A 16,933-nucleotide genomic window follows, 5' to 3' on the forward strand; every position below is an offset into this window, starting at 1 on the left:
GGACCGTCTGACTCGACTCGCGACCGTATCGAATCACCCGGTGCGTGTGTCTTGCCCCTCACCGCCTCATCTTTGTCCAAGCTGAGTCGTTCGTACGTCCGCCACAGATTGCCTAGGAGCACGATGAGCGCCGGCGTAGCATACGTGGGACCGTCTGGCCAGACCGCATTCGTCCTCTGTGCCGGTGAGCTCGCTTGCGATCCACTCCACCTCGAAGCTGATGAAGCTGACCTGATCCCGAAACCGCTCGCCCACGCAGATTGTGGCACCCCGATTCAGCCCAACGGTGCCAACCTTTGTGTCAACTGCTTGCGCAACTCGTGCGTTTTCGCCAGGCATCCGGATCATGCTAGACTGTAGCTGACCTCGGTTGTTCCTCCTCGACTCGACAGCGTCGACATCACCGAGGGAATCCCCAAGCAGACGACTCTCAGCTTCTGTCGTGGGTGCGACCGGTACCTCTCTCCGCCTAACCAGTGGACCCGCTGCGACCTCGAATCCCGCGAACTCCTCGCCATCTGCCTTCGCAAGCTCAAAGGTCTCTCGAAGGTCCGACTGATCGATGCCGGGTTCATCTGGACGGAGCCGCACTCGCGAAGGGTCAAGGTCAAGTTGACGATTCAGAAGGAGGTGTGTAGCGGGACTGTCAGGACGAGTCTCGGGCAGTCTAGCTGACACTTCGTCCCGCAGGTCTTCTCGTCTACGATTCTCCAGCAGATCTTCGAGGTGGAATACGTGGTGCAGGGCGCGCAGTGCCAGGACTGTACGCGTCTCGCGGCGAAGAACACATGGCGCGCGATGGTGCAGGTTCGGCAAAAGGTGGACCACAAGCGGACGTTCCTCTACCTCGAGCAGTTGATCCTGCGGCATAACGCCGATCGGGATACTCTCCAGGTCGCGGAGGTCAAGGACGGATTGAACTTCTTCTACGCTAGCAAGCAGCATGCGCTGAAGATGGTGGACTTCTTAAACGGTGTCGCTCCTGTCCGGTTTGTCCTTGTTCTCTCTCTCCCACTCACATCGAAGTAGCTGAACGTATTTCACGCACAGAACAAAGACGTCCGAACAGCTCATCTCGCTCGACACCCAGAACGCGACGACGAACAAGAAGGAGACCTACTCGGTCGAGATTGTCCCCATTTGCAAGGACGACCTCGTCTGCATGCCCGCCAAGACCGCTCGCTCGCTCTCCAACATTGGCCAGCTCGCCGTCTGCCACCGCGTCGGCAACCAGGTCTACCTCATCGACCCCCTCACCCTCCACCTCGCCGATATTTCCGCCGGGCAGTACTGGCGTGCTCCCTTCCCTCCCCTCGCCGACATCACGCAAGCCGTCGAGTTCATCGTTCTCGACATCGAGCCTACTTCTCACCCTCCCAAGACGGCCAAGGGCGGTCGCTTCCTGCTCGCCGACGCGCAGGTCTCGCCTATGGGCGGCACCATGTCCTCGGACACCATCTACCATACGCGGACGCACCTCGGCTCTGTCCTGAAACCGGGCGACACGGTTCTCGGCTACATGCTCTCGAACTCGAACTTCAACAACGACGCGTGGGAGACGATGAACCAGGACCGGGTTCCTGAAGTCGTCCTCATCCGCAAGACGTACCCGGCGCGCAAGAAGGCCAAGCGTGCACGCAACTGGAAGTTGCGGTCGATGGTCAAGCAGGTTGGCGGCGAGGACTTGGGCGACACAGCGACGATCGGGTTCGGGCGCGAGCGTGCGGAGCCCAAGTCGAAGCGAAGCGCCATCGCCGACCAGGCCAAGGCCGAGCAGGACTACGAGCGCTTCTTGCAAGATCTCGAGGACGACGACGAGATGCGCAAGGAGATCCACTTGTTCAAGGACCCGAACGCGGCGCAGGCCAAGGCGGACGCGATGACCGACGACACCGATGAGGAGGAGGAGGAGCTGCCGCAGATCAACGTCGACGAGCTGCTCGACGACTTTGAGCAGATGGCGATTGAAGGCGACGAGGAGCAGGGAGGGGAGGAGTAGCGAGCTGGTGGTTCAGGCTGTCGGGGCCTCTACCGTCGTGCAACGTTAGATGCCTTGTTGTAGCATCGCCAGCCCGCGTTTTCGCTCGTTCCTGGCCCATCTTGGGGAGTTGCTAGGGAAGAGAGGACGAGGAGGAGAGCGGCGAAAAGGCTTCCGCGCTTCTTCCGGTGCTTGGTACGGCGGTCATGGCACCCAACAGATGTACTACAGTTCTGTTTCTCACGACTTCCGACGACGTCGCATATTGCGACCTTTCGTAAGAGTCGCGAAGTCCCCCTCTCCTCCTCACCACACTGCTCTGCTCGCTCTGCACGCTCAGCCGGGTTGATGGCTGACCCGCACAGCGTCCCACTGCCTGCCTCGCGCGGCTCGCTCGACTCTGTGCGCGGCGAGGCGCCCCAGGCCCACCCATCCTCATCGGCCCCTCACGCGCTGGCAGCCGTCGACGAGGCCGACACATCGGGCGACGCGGCCTGGTTCGATGACGGTGGAGGTGGGCATGGTGCGGATGAGGAGCACGAGCAGCCGGACGCGCCAGAGGAGGAGGACGAGCAGGGACCGACACACGAAGGTGGGGAGGAGCGTGTCGACGAGCGCGAGGCGCATGAGCTGCCAAGCGACCCGGACGAGCGGTTACGGGTATTGGAGGACGAGCTGGACCGGACACGGATGGACCGCGACGCGTGGGAGGCGCAGTATCAGGGCTTGCTGGCCAAGCTGACGGCGATGCGCAACACGCTCGGCGACAAGCTCAAGCAGGATGCGGTGGGTTCCCAGATCACACCTCAGTGTGCTTATGATCTGTACTGACGCTCACAACCCGCAGGACGAGCTCGACAGGCGAGAACAGGAGATTGCGGACCTGCGAGCGGCCAACGACGACCTCTCCACGACTCTCGAGACGCTCAAGTCCGAGCTGATCCAGTCTCACGCCGACGCCGACGCACTACACTCGGAAGTCGAGCAGCTGCGAGCGCGGGCGTTTGACTCGGAGCAGGCGGTCTCGGACGAGGCGCAGGAGCGGGAACTCGCACTGCGAGAAGCGCAGGAGGACCTCGAGCGGGTGCGGATTGAGCGGGACGAGTGGGAGCAGGAGGCGATGCGTGAACGCGTGCGGGGAGAAGAGCTTGCGACGCGGCACTCGCAGATTGAGATGGAGTACGCGCAGGCAAAGGCGGAGCGGGAGGTCTTGCGGGAAGAGCGGGACCGCGAGATGGAGAGTGCGGCGAACTTGCATGCGGTGTTGGAGGAGTTCCAAGCAGGTGCGTCGAGACGCCTGCGGAGCGACAAAAGGAGGCTGACCGCTTTGACGTCGCAGCCAAGGACAACGAGCTGCAAGCTCTACTCGGCGACCTGCAAACTCAGTTGCACGAGACGCAACAAGCTCTCGAAGGATATCGGCGACGGGCAACGCAGGCCGAGACGCAGCTGCAGAACGCTCAGAACGACTCGGAGAAGGTCCTCGTCCTGGCTCAGGAGGTCAAGGAGAAGAACCTGCTGATAGGCAAACTGCGGCACGAGGGTACGTTGCCGCGAGTATCCTCACGGTTGTACTACGCTGACAGCTCCCTGCCGCAGCCGTCATCCTGAATGAGCACTTGACGGAAGCGCTGCGGCGGCTGAAGAAGGACCAGAGCGAGACCAGCGTCGACCGGTGCGTTCCTTGCAGCCGCTCTCAACTACTAGCACTGACCCGCTTATTGCAGACGGCTGGTGTCGAACGTTCTCATCACCTTCCTCAACACTCCTCGCGGCGATGCCAAGCGATTCGAAATGCTCCAGCTCATCGCCTCGATCCTCTCCTGGACCGACGACCAGCGAGAGAAGGTCGGCTTACAGCGGGCGTCCGGTGCGCTGTCGGGCAGCAGCATCATTTCAAGCGGGCGAGGGTCGAGCGCAAAAGGACATGCTCGGAGCGGGAAGGGGAAGGCTGTCGATGAAGGCGCGGAGAACGAGGTGCGCCGATCGTCTCGTCTGCTTGCGGCTGGCGTGCTAACCATCTGTCACGCTGGCAGTCCTTTTCGAATCTTTGGATCGAGTTCCTCCTCAAGGAAGCCTCGACCGGGCAGGGTGCAAAGCCAGCCGCTCATACTCCCTCCTCTCCTCCACCAACGTCGCCAAACGGCACGCAAGCACCTACTCGCTTCGATCTGCCGCCACTCGGCTCGCCACCACTGTCCGCCGCTTCGACCCGGCGACCAAGCCTGTCGAGCATGTTCTCCAACGGCGGAAGCTCGACTGCCCCGACTAGCTCCGCGCCGCCCAGTATCAAGGAGGAGGACGCAGGTTCCTGAAGCAGTTATCGTTCTGTGTCCGCGTTGTACATGTGCTCCTCGTTGTCGCCTCGCAGTTCTCCTTCATTTCTCGCATGGATTCCTGACTCGTTTAGCCCGGCGCGAGAGCGTGTCTGTCGTCTCTACGATGCTACTGCTGACTCTGCTAGTCCTCTCACGCTGCGCGCTCGGTGCGACTCGCCGTTGTTCTCCTCTCGCTCTCTCTTTCCGACTCTCCACTTCACTTCGCGACATCGCCTCGCACAGCTCGCCCACCTGTCGCAGCTCGCCTCAGCACTCACACAGCCACGATGCCCGCTCCCTCGACGTCTGGCGGCAAGTCCACGAGCGCCATGACCGGCCACAAGCCTGTCCGCGACTCCGGTGCGCTCGCCTCTCTCACACGGCTCGGAGGCGCGTCGAGCTGATTGCATAGCGCGTCTTCATCGCAGTCAAGGCCGGCCTCGTCGTGCGTGCGCCCTTCGAGCCGTTCCGTCGCCGTACGCGCTGACCACCCTCCTCGCTCCCTTGCAATAGTTCCCCGTCGCTCGCGTCAAGAAGCAGCTCAAGCAGGGCCGCTACGCTGACCGCATCACGCGCACGTCGGCCGGTGCGTGTTCAGGCGTCTTGCTTTGAATCGGGATTCGTGGGCTGACCTTCGTTTCCTCTCCCGCTCATCTCACCCGCTTCGGATCGCCTCGGTCGATTCCGCTCGAGTAGTCTACCTCGCTGCCGTCCTCGAGTACCTCGCTGCCGAGATCCTCGAGCTCGCCGGCAACGCTGCCCGGTGCGTGCGAACCTCAAGTTTCAGATACTCGCACAGCGCGTGTGCTAACGCTCACCTCCGGACGCGCCAGCGACAACAAGAAGCGCCGCGTCATCCCGCGTCATCTCCAGCTCGCCATCCGCAACGACGAGGAGCTCGCGAGGCTCTGCCAGAACGCGGTCATCTCGGAAGGTACGTTCCGCCGCCGCTTCGCCTCCTCAAGCGCCTCCTCCTTCGCAAGGGAACAAGCTGACCGGCTTCTCATTGCGTGTGCAGGCGGTGTCTTGCCGCACATTCACGGCGAGGTGTGTCGCTGTTTTCTCTGGAGTTCGTCGGCACACGCTGATCGACGTCCTCGCGCGCAGCTCCTCCCGGACAAGCATCCTCGCAAGGGCAAAGGGAAGGGCAAGAAGTCGAAGCAGGGCGAGGAGTCTGACTGAACGCTGCTTCGCTCTCGCTTGAGAAGGTCACGCTTGTTTTCTCTATCCCTTTCCCTCGCCTAGCGGTAGACGCAGCCACCTGTTGTTGTGTCGAACTCGCCTGAATAGTACGTGCAACGAGTCCCTACCGCCAGCAGCGTGCGAAGCCCTGAGGTCCGTCTGCGCTCATCTCCATGCACTGCTTCCCAAGTTACGCTCATAGACACAGGCCCGGGGCAGCGGCGGATACGCGAGGGGTCCATCGGCGGTGTCAAGCCGCGAGCGAAGGCGGGGGCCGGTGAGGGCGAGGTCGGCGAGCGAGGCAGGCGAGAAATGGTCGAGCGCGAAGCGAAGGTGGTCGAGCGCCTACAACGCAGGATCCGGAGCGTCAGCGATGCGCACACGTAGCATGAGGCGTGTGCCCAGGCCGGCAGCACAAGAAGGGAGGCGTAGTGGCTGAAGCTCACCTGCCCGTGAACCGAGATCTTCGTCTCGAGCCACCCTCTCATCGCTTCCGCCAAGTCCTCCCTACGTTCTAGCCGGATCCTGTCCATCTCTGCTGCTGTGATGTTTAAAGCCGTCTCGCAGCGCGCGAGTTGGTCAGAGATGGACGGGTTGATGCCGGACAGGCGGGCGAGGCGGCGGTAGTTCGAGATGAGCGAGCGGTGTAGCTCGATGAGGGGCTGTGGATGGTGTGGTATGAGCCCAGGGTACAAGCAGGGAAGCTGCGGAACGCACAGCGTATTGCGAAAACGGTGCGCAGACTGACAACAGCTGTTCCTCGACGTCGACCAAGCCGGTTCTCGCCTGTCGAAGTTCGAGGCCGAGAAGACCGCGAGTCAGTCGTCACGCCCTGAGATGTACGGCGAGAAAGGGGAGGACGCACCGTCGTGTCCCCCAGGTCTGCAATGTTCGCGCATGCTTCTCCCGCTGCTTGTACAGCTTTCGAGACGCCGAGGGCGGCTGTTTTGCGAAGAGTCAGTAGCTGGTGTGCTTAAGGCGCTCCGGCGCACTCACGCTCGTCGTCCTCCTTCCAGCTCAACGCGCCTGCTTCGTTCTGCAAAGACCAGCTCTTCGCTCGCGTCCTTGGTTCGTTTATTGAGCCCGCTTCTCCAGTAGCTAGGCTCGGGATCGCCGTGGGAGGCAGGGCTGAGCCGGAGGCGAGCTGGACAAGCGCATGCGCAAGCTGCTGCAGCGTAGCGGCGGCAGCTGTGGCGCGAGGCCGTCAGCGACGGTCGCCGCGCTTCGAAGGCTTGGCTGGGTAAAGTGGAGTCGGACGCACCTTGTTCCTGCTCCCGCGCCATCCTGACAGCCTCCGCTACTATGCGCACCCCACCGCCCAGCTCGACCGCCTTGCAATGCCGCTCAAAGCGGTCGCAGACGTCTTCTGCTTCGGAGAGATCGATGTTGAACGCTGGATGAAAGACGCGAGTCGGAAAGAGAGGCTGGAGAGGCGGAGGCGGACGAGGTGTCGACATGAGAAGGTGCGCCGAGAGTTCCTGCGCGGACCAGCTCGTCAGCACGACCCGAGGGGCGACTTGTTGCCTATGCGGGCAGACGCACCTTCTCGCCCTCAGTTGCAAGGAAGCTCTTCATCTCCTCGCTCTCGCCGAGGACCGGGTGCCCCAAGCAACGCCTCAACCAGCGCTCAAGCTCCTTCCTCCTCCGCTCGAGAAGGGCGGGATCGAACCGTGCTGCGCCGAAAGCAAGAGGGCCTTTTGGCGGAAGAGGCGGGACGTAAATGAGCGGCGCGAGGAAGCGAGAGACGAGGAGGGTGTGGAGGGCGGCAAAGTGCGAATATCGTCGCTCGACGCAGAGAGTCTGCGGTGGGGTCGCGTCGTCATCGGCCTCGGCTGCGACGGTCGGGAAAGACGTAGTGACGGTGTAGACGACGAAGGGCGACTCGTTGAGCGGCGAGCACTTCTTGGGATCGGTGACGAAGACCTCGGCACGTCCACCGGCCTCCTCCGTGCCGCGCATCCTCCAAGCAGGCCCGGAGTCGATGTCGAAGCACTGAACGGAGCCCTCGCCATGCTCGCCGTAATCACCCACCTCGTCGAGCTCGTCGCCCTCCTCAACCCAATGCAACAGAAGCGTCCTGCCGTCGGGCAGTTTCGAGGCTCGGTGCGTCTCGAGACGCGGTAGGCGCGGCTTCGTTGGCACTGAGGCGGCTGCAAGCGATGAGGAGGCGGAGGTTGCGGCAAGAATTGATGCACCGGGTATGGGAGTCCGTCCGAGAGCAGGGAGAAAGCGCGAGAGGGTCGAGGATGAGGTTGAGGTGTCGAAGAATGGTGCAAGGCCGATGCGGAAGAGGAAGGACTGGGTGAAGGGGGCAGGTACAGCGGGAGGTCGAGAGCGAATTGGTGCCGCCATTTCGTCGAGCATCGCAGCGGCGTTGACTTGCGGGGAGCTGATGGCGTCGGCAGTGGCGTTCAGCACCTCGTTGACGTGGCCTCGCTTCATGGGGTCCTCGTCGTCAAGTGGTACCTGCACCTTCTCGACCTCCATCTCAGGCGCAACGCTCAAGTCGCTTGCCACTTCCACATCCGCCTCAACCACGCCTATCTTGTCGCCAGCTGCGACCCAAGTAGGCTCGAACTCGGTGCCGCTCACGACGACATGACGGCCGATCGAGCGAGTCGCATACGGTTCGGGCGAGTCGACGTCAAGCGAGCCACAACCAGCTGTTTCTCCCGCAGTCGAACTAGCGGAGGTGATGGTGTTAGAGGCCGGGCGAAACCGAGCGCTCTCTTGAACGGTGTTGTACGAGAGTTCGGAGTCGAGAGGAGGAGGAGCGTTTTGACCATCGACGTACTGCGCGAGTCAAGCTAGTCAGCCCATGTGCGCCAGTAATTCGAGAGCACACGTACGGCGTACCATCCCCTCGGCACCAACCCTCTCTTCGCCTCCCCCTTGCTCTCAACGAACCCGAGACTCCATCCACCGCCAACATCCTCGATCTCGATGAGCAGATGCTCGCCTCGGAGAAACGAGAGCTCGCCAAACTCAGCTTGGCCGGTGAAAGCGTGAAGGGCGATGGCAGGCGACGTGGACGACGGGATCGGGAGGAGAGGAAAGTTGGAGGGTAAGACGACGTCGACGTCCGAAACCTCGGTCGCTGGCGGTGCAGTGTTGTCGGACAGAGGGTCTGGGAGAATCGTCGCCGAGGAAGGGAGGAACGGGTTCGTCGAGGACGGGTCGAAGTAGATGCTCTGCCGCCCGTCTTGTGCGCGCACCTTGATCGTCGATCCCGCTCGCAGTTTCCCCACGGGTGTGCGGAACGCTTCGGTTTGCTGGGAGTCTGTCGAGGTGGTCGACGGCGAACGCGGTCGAGGAAGTGAGGGTGTCGGTGATGCGGGTTCCTCGGGACGATCGAAGAGCGCAGCGAGCGTTGACTTGGCTGGGGCATCCGTCGTTGCCGCTCCGCCCTCGCCATGACTCTTGTCCACCGCGTCGACGCTCTTTGCAAACCTGATTGTCCCCTCATCCGCATCAGACTCTCCACTCACTGCAGCTCGCTTATCCTCCTTCTCATCCGCTTCTCGCGTCCTGCATCCTCCCCCAAGCTCCACAGACACTCTTGAGTCGTCATAAGCAGTCACGACGCTCCAGCGATCCGGCAACGCTCCCCTCTTCCCTCCTCGCACCCTTCCCTCACTCCTCCCGTCCTCATCCGCCTCGGCACCCCTGATCCGCCGAGCAGTGGATAGGTACAGCGGTTTTGGCGGTACAGGCGGAGCAGTCGGTAGACGGAGAGTCGGGACGGACGCGGACGGGTGTGAGCGAGGGGAGAGGATGGAGGGTTGCTGAGCCGGCGGGATTGGGCGGAAGGGCATGCGAGCTGTACAGCACTTGCGCTCGAGACCTGTGGAAGTCAGCAGGATAGAAAGCAAGAGAGAGCGAGAACACGAGGAGCGTGCGCTGGTGGGGCGGGAGGCAGAGGAGGACGAGGCTCGAGCGGTCGCATCGAGGAAAAGGGGTGGAGGAGCAATTGAAGCGATACAACAACCTGGCACTGCGTGTACGACAAGAGTGGCGGAAGATCGGGGCGAACTAGCGGGCGGAAGTGGTCGTGCCGCCTCGCTTCTCCTCCTTCGCGCCGTCGACCATGGACGATGCCGCGTTCTCAGCGCCGACTGCAGCCGACCTGCGTAAGCGCATGTCACTGAAGAGTCAGAAGTGCACGCACTCGTCATCGGGTCGCCTGGCTCCTTCTTCAGCACCCGCGACTCGCCAAGGAAGCCCAGGTAGAACAGTCGTGACTGCTCGCTGCGTGTATTGGCCTGGATCCGGCAGAAACGCTCGATCAGCAATGCTTGTGCAGACGGCATTGCACGGCTGATGAGCGGGGCGTCCGGACTCACGAAGTACAGGTCGATGTCGCTGCAATTGGCGAACCTCGCTATCCGCACCGGGTACTCGACCGCCCCTCGCCCGCCTCCCTCGCTCTCCAGCAACTCCCACTCTTGTGCTGGTTTTGGTGTTGCAGAGGAGGCCTCATCGAACGTGATGCCCGACGGACCTCGGTTGACCCAGGCGCGGCAGAGGCAGGGAGAGGTCGAGAGGCGGCCGCCGCCTGTGCCGATCAAGATGGACCTGTGAAGCTTGCCGTTAGTTCGAGAGAGGGAGAGAGCGCAAGCGATCTGCGCTTACTTGATCCGTACGAGTTCAGAGAAGCGGACCTGCAGGCGACGAAAGTCAAGTCTCGATCGTTGCAAGCCTGACAGGGCGGACCTGACGCACATGTATGAGCAACTCGTCGTCGCCGTCCTGCGTCTCGATACACCCAGCCGTCCACACGCCTCCGTCGCCTGCGCCCGCCTCGTGCTCTGTCCCGACCAGCTCGTCGTTGGTTAGAACCGCGTCCTTCGAGTCGAGTGGTCTCAGCACGCGCTTGAGCGGATCTTGCACGGCGTCATTGACGTTGAGCGCGTGGGAGAGGTGGAATTCGATGAGCGGGAAGAGGGAGGATGACGAAGAGGTCGACGAGGACGCCTGGAGCGAGCCTGGCTGGGCTTCGTCGATGTCTACGGCGGTCAAGTCGTCTGCGCAGTTCATCGCGGGCGCTTCTAAGCTGAGAACGAGCGAGTTGAGCGAGGTATCGAGGGAAGCACCGCCTCGCTCGGGGGTTGGAAGAGGGGAGTTGCCCTCGACACGCTCGTACGGCTCTGTGTATGCTCAAAGGGGCACAAATTGAACCACAGAAGCCAGTCAGACCCCGCCGAACAAATCCCATCCTCGCAGTCGCCGTCCTCGCCCTCCTCCTCCTCTTCATCGGCCCGACACCGTTTGCACGACTCTCTCACCTCGACACCAGCCCGTGGTACCTCGTGTACTCGCCCAAGACACCGACTACCATGTCCAACATCGCTCGCCCGCAAGGCAAAGTCAAGTGCGTGGTCCTTGCTACGGAAAAGCCGCCTTTTCCCCACTGACCCCTCTTCCTCACCCCTCTACAGCGTCGGCTACTTCCCCAACTGGGCCATCTACGCTCGGAACTAGTGCGTGGTACTGCTGGGCTCAAGTGCGGCCTCTTGTGCTGATCTCCAGCTCTCGACCACAGCAAGCCCGACTCGATTCCGGTCGAAGACCTCACTCATCTGCTTTACTGTGCGTTCACTGAGGGAGCTGCGGGCCTTGTCGCCCCTTAGTAATGCTTGCTCACGCTCTTGTCCTTCTGTGCAGGCTTCGCGGACGTCAAGGAGGACGGCGAGGTACGCTTGACCGACGCATGGTCGGATGAACAGGTGCGTCTGCGCTTTCCCCACCGTGCTGAGCGTCTGCTTGGGATTATGAGACAGCCGCGGCTGTGTGTCACGTCGTGTTCAGGCCGCTGACAAGCGCTCCGCTTCCACAGATCCACTACGCTGGAGACTCGTGGGACGACGGCGGAGCCGCCAATCTCTACGGCAACCTGAAAGCGCTCTACCTCCTCAAGCAGCGCAATCGACACCTCAAGGTCCTCCTGTCTATCGGCGGATGGACCTACTCCGAGAACGGCCGCTTCGCCCGTCCCGTCTCGACCACGCAAGGCCGGTCCCGCTTCGTCGAGACGGCTGTCAAGCTCGTCGAGGACTACGGACTCGATGGACTCGACGTCGACTGGGAGTATCCGCAAAATGATGTGGAGGCACAGGACTACGTCGAGCTGTTGCGAATGTTGCGCGGCGGCTTGGACGAGTTGCAGCGCAAGCTGGGGGTCCAGCCGCCGAGCGGGTTCGAGTTGACGATTGCGGCCGTGCGTATGAAGCCACGAGGCTGGATCTCCTTCATCGCATATGATGGACCGCTGAAGCTCGACTCTCGCGTGTATGCAGCCCTGCGGACCGAGCAACTTTGAGAAGCTCCGCGTCCGCGAGATGGACCAGTATCTCTCCTTCTGGAATCTCATGGCGTGCGTTCCGTCTTTCTCAGTCGTCTCCGTTGCCGGCTGACCTACCGAGTTTCGCAGGTACGACTATGCTGGTACGCCTCGTCTCGCCGGCAATCGTTTTCCCACCGAATCCGCCGTCTTACGATCTTCCCGCTTGCTTCAGCTAATTGCTCTACTTCTTCGCAGGCTCATGGGACTCGCAAGCCAACCACCAAGCCAACCTCTTCCACCCCGACCCGAACGCACTCTCAACCGATCGCGCGATGAGGTTCTTCACAGACCCGAACAAGGGCGGCGTCAAACCTGAGAAGCTCGTGCTCGGTGAGCTCTCGACGCAGCGCTTCTCGTCTTCGTCGGCTGGAAGGTTGGCATGGCGGTTGGGCGACTAGGTTGTCGCGCGCTCATCCGTATCGCTCTTCGCAGGTATCCCGCTGTACGGCCGCTCGTTCCTCAATACGCAAGGCCCCGGAACGCCTTTCAGCGGCGTCGGACAAGGCTCTTGGGAAGCAGGTGCGTTCGCCTTCCTCTCTTTAATCAACGATTCTCCTGTCGATGCTGAGTCGCGCTCCCGGCAGGCTCGTACGACTACAAAGCCCTTCCCCTCCCCGGCGCTGAAGAAGCGTTCGACCAGTCACTCGTCACCGCCTCTTGCTACAACCCCTCGACCCGCGAGTGGATCTCGTACGACTCCGTCTCCTCTGCTCAGGCAAAGGCTATCTTCACCTGCGTCAATGGTCTGGGCGGAGCGATGTACTGGGAATTGAGTGGCGACAGGAAGCCGCAGGAAGGGGGGTCGATCGTCAGGACCGTCAAGGAGGTGTTGGAGACGCAGGGAGGCGGGCTCGACAGGCGGGAGAACTGGCTGCATTGCCCGACGAGCAAGTGGGAGAACCTCAGGAAGGGGATGCAGTAGCTAGATCTCGTTTCTCGCTGTGCACAGACACTTTGGTTCCTCTGCTCCGCCGCGAGAAGCATCAAGCGATAAAAGCGAGCTCCAGGATCGATAGCATTGCGCGACAACCTTCAAGCGGTACGGCCCGCCGTTCCCCAGTACGCTGCGGCTGCCTCCGCGTCCGTCATCTCCCTCGTACCGGCGGCGGCGTCTGGCGCAGTCCAAGCCGACGAAGTTGCCGCAACGCCTGCCGCGCTCGTCCCTCCGCCGTTCACCCCTCCTACGAAACCCGTCAACAAGTCGTCGCCGAGTGCATTGCCGTTCGTCGCGCCGAAGTCGAGGCCGCTCCCGCTCGGAAACTGGCTGCCGAAGCCGCTGAAGCCGCCAAGGTCGAACGAGATGTCCGGGTCGACGGCGGCGAAAAGCGAGAGGTGGTTTGCCGACGGGTCAGGTGCGGGGAAGGGCCAGGGTTCTGGGTCGAAATCGCTACCGAGCGGGAAGGAGAGGGCAGTCGAGGTCGGCGGGAAGAGGGAGGACGAGAGGTCGGCCGGCACTGGCGGAAGACTTGTACTCGCTGACGAAAGGGCGGGATCGAGAGGAGCACCGCCAGCCGTCTGCTGCCAAGAGGTTGGACCATCTGCTGACGAGCGGTTCTGAGCTCCAGCAGCATCGCCTCGCACCTTGCTCGGAATGTTGCGCGTCGGAGGCGGAGTGCCACGGTGCGGCGCTGAGTCCGCCGTGAGGCTTCGCTGGATGCGCGCAAGGACGTCCGAGAACGACTCTTCCTCCTCATCGTCCTCAAGCGGCTCGACTGCTTCGCCGTTCTCGCCTGCAGTCGCAGCCGCCGCTCGAATCAGTGCCTTGGCCGCTCTATTCGCCCGACGACGCTCAACCTCCCTCAGCAAGCCCGACAGAATCTTGTGGCCTTGCGGGACGTGAGCGGCGAGCGAGGGCGAACTTGGCTTCGCGGAGAAGATCTCGAGCGCGAGCTGCAGGGTCGACATCTTCGACTCGATCTCGATGGTCGAGAGGTCGTGCTTGATCGCTTGGAAGATGCTGTTGGGTGCCTGCATTAGCCATCGCCCGACGAAGCATGATCCTTGCTTACTTACTCCTGAAAGAGGACGAGAGCGGCACCGAGAACGTGTGTGTAGGTGTAGGGAACGTCGGAGACGGCGTCGCGGATGCTGCGGTTGGAACGTTAGCTTCCGTCCCGAGCGCGGTGAAAAGGCGGCACTCACTTGTGCGTCGAGACGACGACTGCGCGAGCCGACTTCAAGCATGCGTCCTGCGAGCGCACTGATGTCAGTGTCACGCTCTATCTGAGCCGAGGTGTCCGGCCACGTACCGCCGAGAACTTGAGGGCCGGGTTCTTCTGCGCCTTGCTGAATACAGGCCTGTGCAGCCTGAAGATCCGATTATGCAAGCCCTCGAGAACAAAGTGCCTCTGGAAGCGCAACATCGGCTGCTCATGCTCGTCCGCTGCGAGCGTCCAGCGCTCGGGCAATTCATCGAGAATAAGGCGGAATCCGGCGTCGAGGTCGGCGATCGTTTGGGCTGAGTAGTCCTTGACGAGAACGGTGCGGTCGAAGACTGCGCGCGCTTGGCGGGCTGTGGAGATGCGGACGCGGTCGGCGGAAGAGTCGGTCAGGACGGTTGAAGGGGCGGGAGTGAGGGCAGTCTTGGAAGGAGAGAGGTCGGCGTCGTTGACGTTGAGAGGGTCGTCGGTGTCGCAGTGCAGCGGCGAGATGGTGTAGTAAAGGTTGACGCGAGTCGCGAAGAGCCACTGCGCGGTCAATCCGGATCAATCAGTGGGCTGGGCGAAAGAAGCGAGACTTTGGCGCACGTCTTGGTAGACCAATACGGCCCACAACCGCTTCGCCATCTCTCGCTTGATCGAGTTCTTGCCAGGCGGAAAAGCCGGGTCGTCCGGCGGCATGCTGACCGCGACGTATCGTGGTCAGCAGCGCTCTGAGGCGGAGGGACGGGCAACTCACGTTTCGGGGTTCGAACCAAGCTGGTGGAGCTTCAGGACCTGCGCGAGCCGGATCGCAGATGAGAGCCAGACGACCCGCTGCGATGGTTCGCCTCGGTCGGCAGAAGATAGCTGGAGGTACTGCGTGTATAGGATAATCGTCTGCGGCGTGATCGTCGAGTCAGCGAGTTATTCTGCCGATTGAGGGACCGCTGATGCGCACCTGGATCGACCGAATGCGCGGCACGGTCTCGAACTCCGCCAATCTCAACGCCCTCACGCTCGCGCCAAACCACCGTTCCGGCATCTTCTTCAGAGTCTCCTCTCCATACGCCTCAAGCGGCTTATCATTCTCCTCAATCATCGTGCGAGTCGGGTCGAGCGCGAGAGGCGAGCGGGAGTGATGGAGCGAGTCGAGGGCGAGGGAGAGGACCATCAGGAGGAGCGCGAGCCAGGGAAGGTCGATTGAGTGCTGGCGATTCTGGTCGCATATCGTATGGAAGGCTTCGACTTCGGCGCGGAAGCTGTGGAAGCGAGAGGGAGTCAGTAGCGGTTAGCGAAGGGACTCTTGGAGGGCGAACGTACGAAGGAGCATGCAAGTGGTGGAAGAGCCACGCGACATTATCGAAGTAGCGCTCGACGAGATAACCGATTGCGTCCCTGCCCGGCAGTGTTCTCATGATCCTGTCAATCTCGTCCGCCCTCGCCTGGGCGACCTCTTCAGGCGTCGCGTCGAAGTCGACTGGTAGGTGGGCGAGGAGGGAGGGGGTGCTGACGGGATGAACGGGCGGGGAGACGATGCTGGTCAGAGCTTTGGTTAGCTCGACTTGCGGAGCGCCGAAGCGTGAGGTGGCGGAGGAGAGGGTCGCAGCGGCGGGGTTCGAGGTGGCGCGCATCAAAGAGGGCGGCTGAGGCGAAGGCATGAGGCCGTTTGGACGCGTCGGTGCCACGAGCGACGTCGCGAGACCCGTTGAGGCGGCCTCTGTCGGGCGGAACACTCCGTTCTCGAGCTGAACGGCAGCGTCTTCCGTCTGTGCGCGACAGCACCGTCAGCGAGCCAATATGAATGACTCAGAGAGAGAGAGACGCACATCGGAGAAAGCCTCGTCGTCCAATGCTCCAATCATCTTCCTCTTCTTCCCTCCGCCCCTTGCGTCGCTCACCTCGCCCGGCCTATCCTTCGGCACAACTGGCACGATATCCAGCGGTCGGAACGGTGCAAGATTAGGTGGTAAGGTGCGGAGATACTTCTCGACGTGCGCGAGACGAGCCGCGAGCGCTTCGAGGTCGCTTGTTCGTGCGAGGTTCGGGGGGAGGTAGACGTCGTTGGCGGGTTGGAGGACGTCCCAAGCGCATTCGGATGGTTTGCCGCGCTCTGCGAGATGTTGCGTCAGCCCTCGGAAGGGTTGCAAGAGGAGGGTAGGGACGAACTGGTGCAATTGCCGCAAATTGGCATCACCCTGTCGCACTGCAAGTCCCGTTCCGTGTCAGCGGGACATGTCAGGCGCCTCGAGAGGATACTTTGCGGACCTTGATCTTGCGCCTCTACGTCCGACGGCTCGACAGCGGTTAGCACGAGGGATCGGGAGGATCCGAAGTCGCACGCACCTTGCACTCCTTGCACGAGAGGGCCATCCTGCGTGTCCATTCTTCAATTAGCCTCTCCTTGACTCTCCCAAAGCGACCGCCCGCTCACCTGTTCCTGCGCTTCTTCGGTCTGCCCTCCCCACCTCCCTCGCCGTCCGCGCCGTCCTGCCCGTCCTCATCCAGCTCGTCTTCCTCGCCTGCAATCCCGTCCGCTCCTGTAGTCGCTGCAGCCTTCCCTTTGCCCTTTGCCTTGCCCGCAGGCGGAGTTGCGGCGTCGACTTTCCGCTTCGTAGGAATCACGGAGCTGGTCGAGGCGGTCGGCGCCGGCAGAGGGTGCGGTTGCGGGGTCGAGCTGGCTGACTGCGTGGGAAAGTCTAGCGTGCGTGGAATGCTGTCCATAGCGGGCCAGCCTGAGCGAGAACAGCAAAGTCGACGATGAGGAACAGGAGAAGGGGAGCGACCTCCTCGACGACGGCATCCTGTGCAGCTGTGATGACCGGGATAGTCTTGTTAGGAAGTACCCTTCACACACGAATACGCTGCGAATTAACCTTGTGTGTACGCCTCTCATCTCATCTCGACGCAATCCGACCTTGACCCGCTCGCATCGCGCTCACACGCTCAGACTGCGCCAAGATGGACGCTGCTA

At 62.1% G+C, this 16,933-nt stretch overlaps 7 protein-coding genes across 7 annotated transcripts; 4 read left to right on the forward strand and 3 right to left on the reverse strand.

Moving 5' to 3' along the window:
- Positions 1-123: 123 nt before the first annotated feature.
- Positions 124-1,999, forward strand: RHTO_05841 (nonsense-mediated mrna decay protein 3; the record flags this gene model as incomplete). Its single annotated transcript, XM_016419502.1, has 5 exons — positions 124-184; positions 260-320; positions 393-630; positions 691-989; positions 1,051-1,999. 5 exons carry the CDS (start codon positions 124-126, stop codon positions 1,997-1,999), a joined length of 1,608 nt encoding a protein of 535 aa, XP_016269708.1.
- A 327-nt stretch (positions 2,000-2,326) lies between these two features.
- RHTO_05842 (Golgi matrix protein) lies at positions 2,327-4,293 on the forward strand (the record flags this gene model as incomplete). Its single annotated transcript, XM_016419503.1, has 6 exons — positions 2,327-2,764; positions 2,826-3,261; positions 3,318-3,521; positions 3,578-3,653; positions 3,706-3,955; positions 4,015-4,293. 6 exons carry the CDS (start codon positions 2,327-2,329, stop codon positions 4,291-4,293), a joined length of 1,683 nt encoding a protein of 560 aa, XP_016269709.1.
- Positions 4,294-4,583: 290 nt separating this feature from the next.
- On the forward strand, positions 4,584-5,478 carry RHTO_05843 (histone H2A; the record flags this gene model as incomplete). Its single annotated transcript, XM_016419504.1, has 7 exons — positions 4,584-4,656; positions 4,725-4,741; positions 4,810-4,882; positions 4,993-5,059; positions 5,130-5,230; positions 5,315-5,343; positions 5,404-5,478. The coding sequence occupies 7 exons, from the start codon at positions 4,584-4,586 to the stop codon at positions 5,476-5,478; spliced, it is 435 nt and encodes a 144-aa protein (XP_016269710.1).
- Positions 5,479-5,643: 165 nt separating this feature from the next.
- Positions 5,644-9,293, reverse strand: RHTO_05844 (Sh3px3 protein; the record flags this gene model as incomplete). Its single annotated transcript, XM_016419505.1, has 8 exons — positions 5,644-5,823; positions 5,925-6,140; positions 6,196-6,264; positions 6,344-6,420; positions 6,475-6,666; positions 6,740-6,956; positions 7,021-8,271; positions 8,328-9,293. The coding sequence occupies 8 exons, from the start codon at positions 9,291-9,293 to the stop codon at positions 5,644-5,646; spliced, it is 3,168 nt and encodes a 1,055-aa protein (XP_016269711.1).
- Positions 9,294-9,510: 217 nt separating this feature from the next.
- Positions 9,511-10,515, reverse strand: RHTO_05845 (thioredoxin family Trp26; the record flags this gene model as incomplete). Its single annotated transcript, XM_016419506.1, has 5 exons — positions 9,511-9,593; positions 9,647-9,740; positions 9,822-10,053; positions 10,111-10,139; positions 10,201-10,515. 5 exons carry the CDS (start codon positions 10,513-10,515, stop codon positions 9,511-9,513), a joined length of 753 nt encoding a protein of 250 aa, XP_016269712.1.
- A 116-nt stretch (positions 10,516-10,631) lies between these two features.
- RHTO_05846 (glycoside hydrolase family 18 protein) lies at positions 10,632-12,743 on the forward strand (the record flags this gene model as incomplete). The annotated part of the gene is made up of 10 exons (XM_016419507.1): positions 10,632-10,849; positions 10,917-10,958; positions 11,021-11,067; positions 11,143-11,204; positions 11,315-11,695; positions 11,775-11,851; positions 11,909-11,922; positions 12,017-12,151; positions 12,254-12,340; positions 12,406-12,743. 10 exons carry the CDS (start codon positions 10,632-10,634, stop codon positions 12,741-12,743), a joined length of 1,401 nt encoding a protein of 466 aa, XP_016269713.1.
- A 110-nt stretch (positions 12,744-12,853) lies between these two features.
- RHTO_05847 (Zn(2)-C6 fungal-type transcription factor) lies at positions 12,854-16,683 on the reverse strand (the record flags this gene model as incomplete). Its single annotated transcript, XM_016419508.1, has 13 exons — positions 12,854-13,778; positions 13,835-13,909; positions 13,964-14,010; positions 14,071-14,508; positions 14,569-14,662; positions 14,720-14,859; positions 14,921-15,221; positions 15,283-15,728; positions 15,789-16,072; positions 16,129-16,165; positions 16,228-16,242; positions 16,306-16,333; positions 16,394-16,683. 13 exons carry the CDS (start codon positions 16,681-16,683, stop codon positions 12,854-12,856), a joined length of 3,120 nt encoding a protein of 1,039 aa, XP_016269714.1.
- Positions 16,684-16,933: the final 250 nt, after the last annotated feature.

Source organism: Rhodotorula toruloides (assembly GCF_000320785.1).
Source record: "Rhodotorula toruloides NP11 unplaced genomic scaffold Scaffold37, whole genome shotgun sequence".
Lineage (NCBI taxonomy): Eukaryota > Fungi > Basidiomycota > Microbotryomycetes > Sporidiobolales > Sporidiobolaceae > Rhodotorula > Rhodotorula toruloides.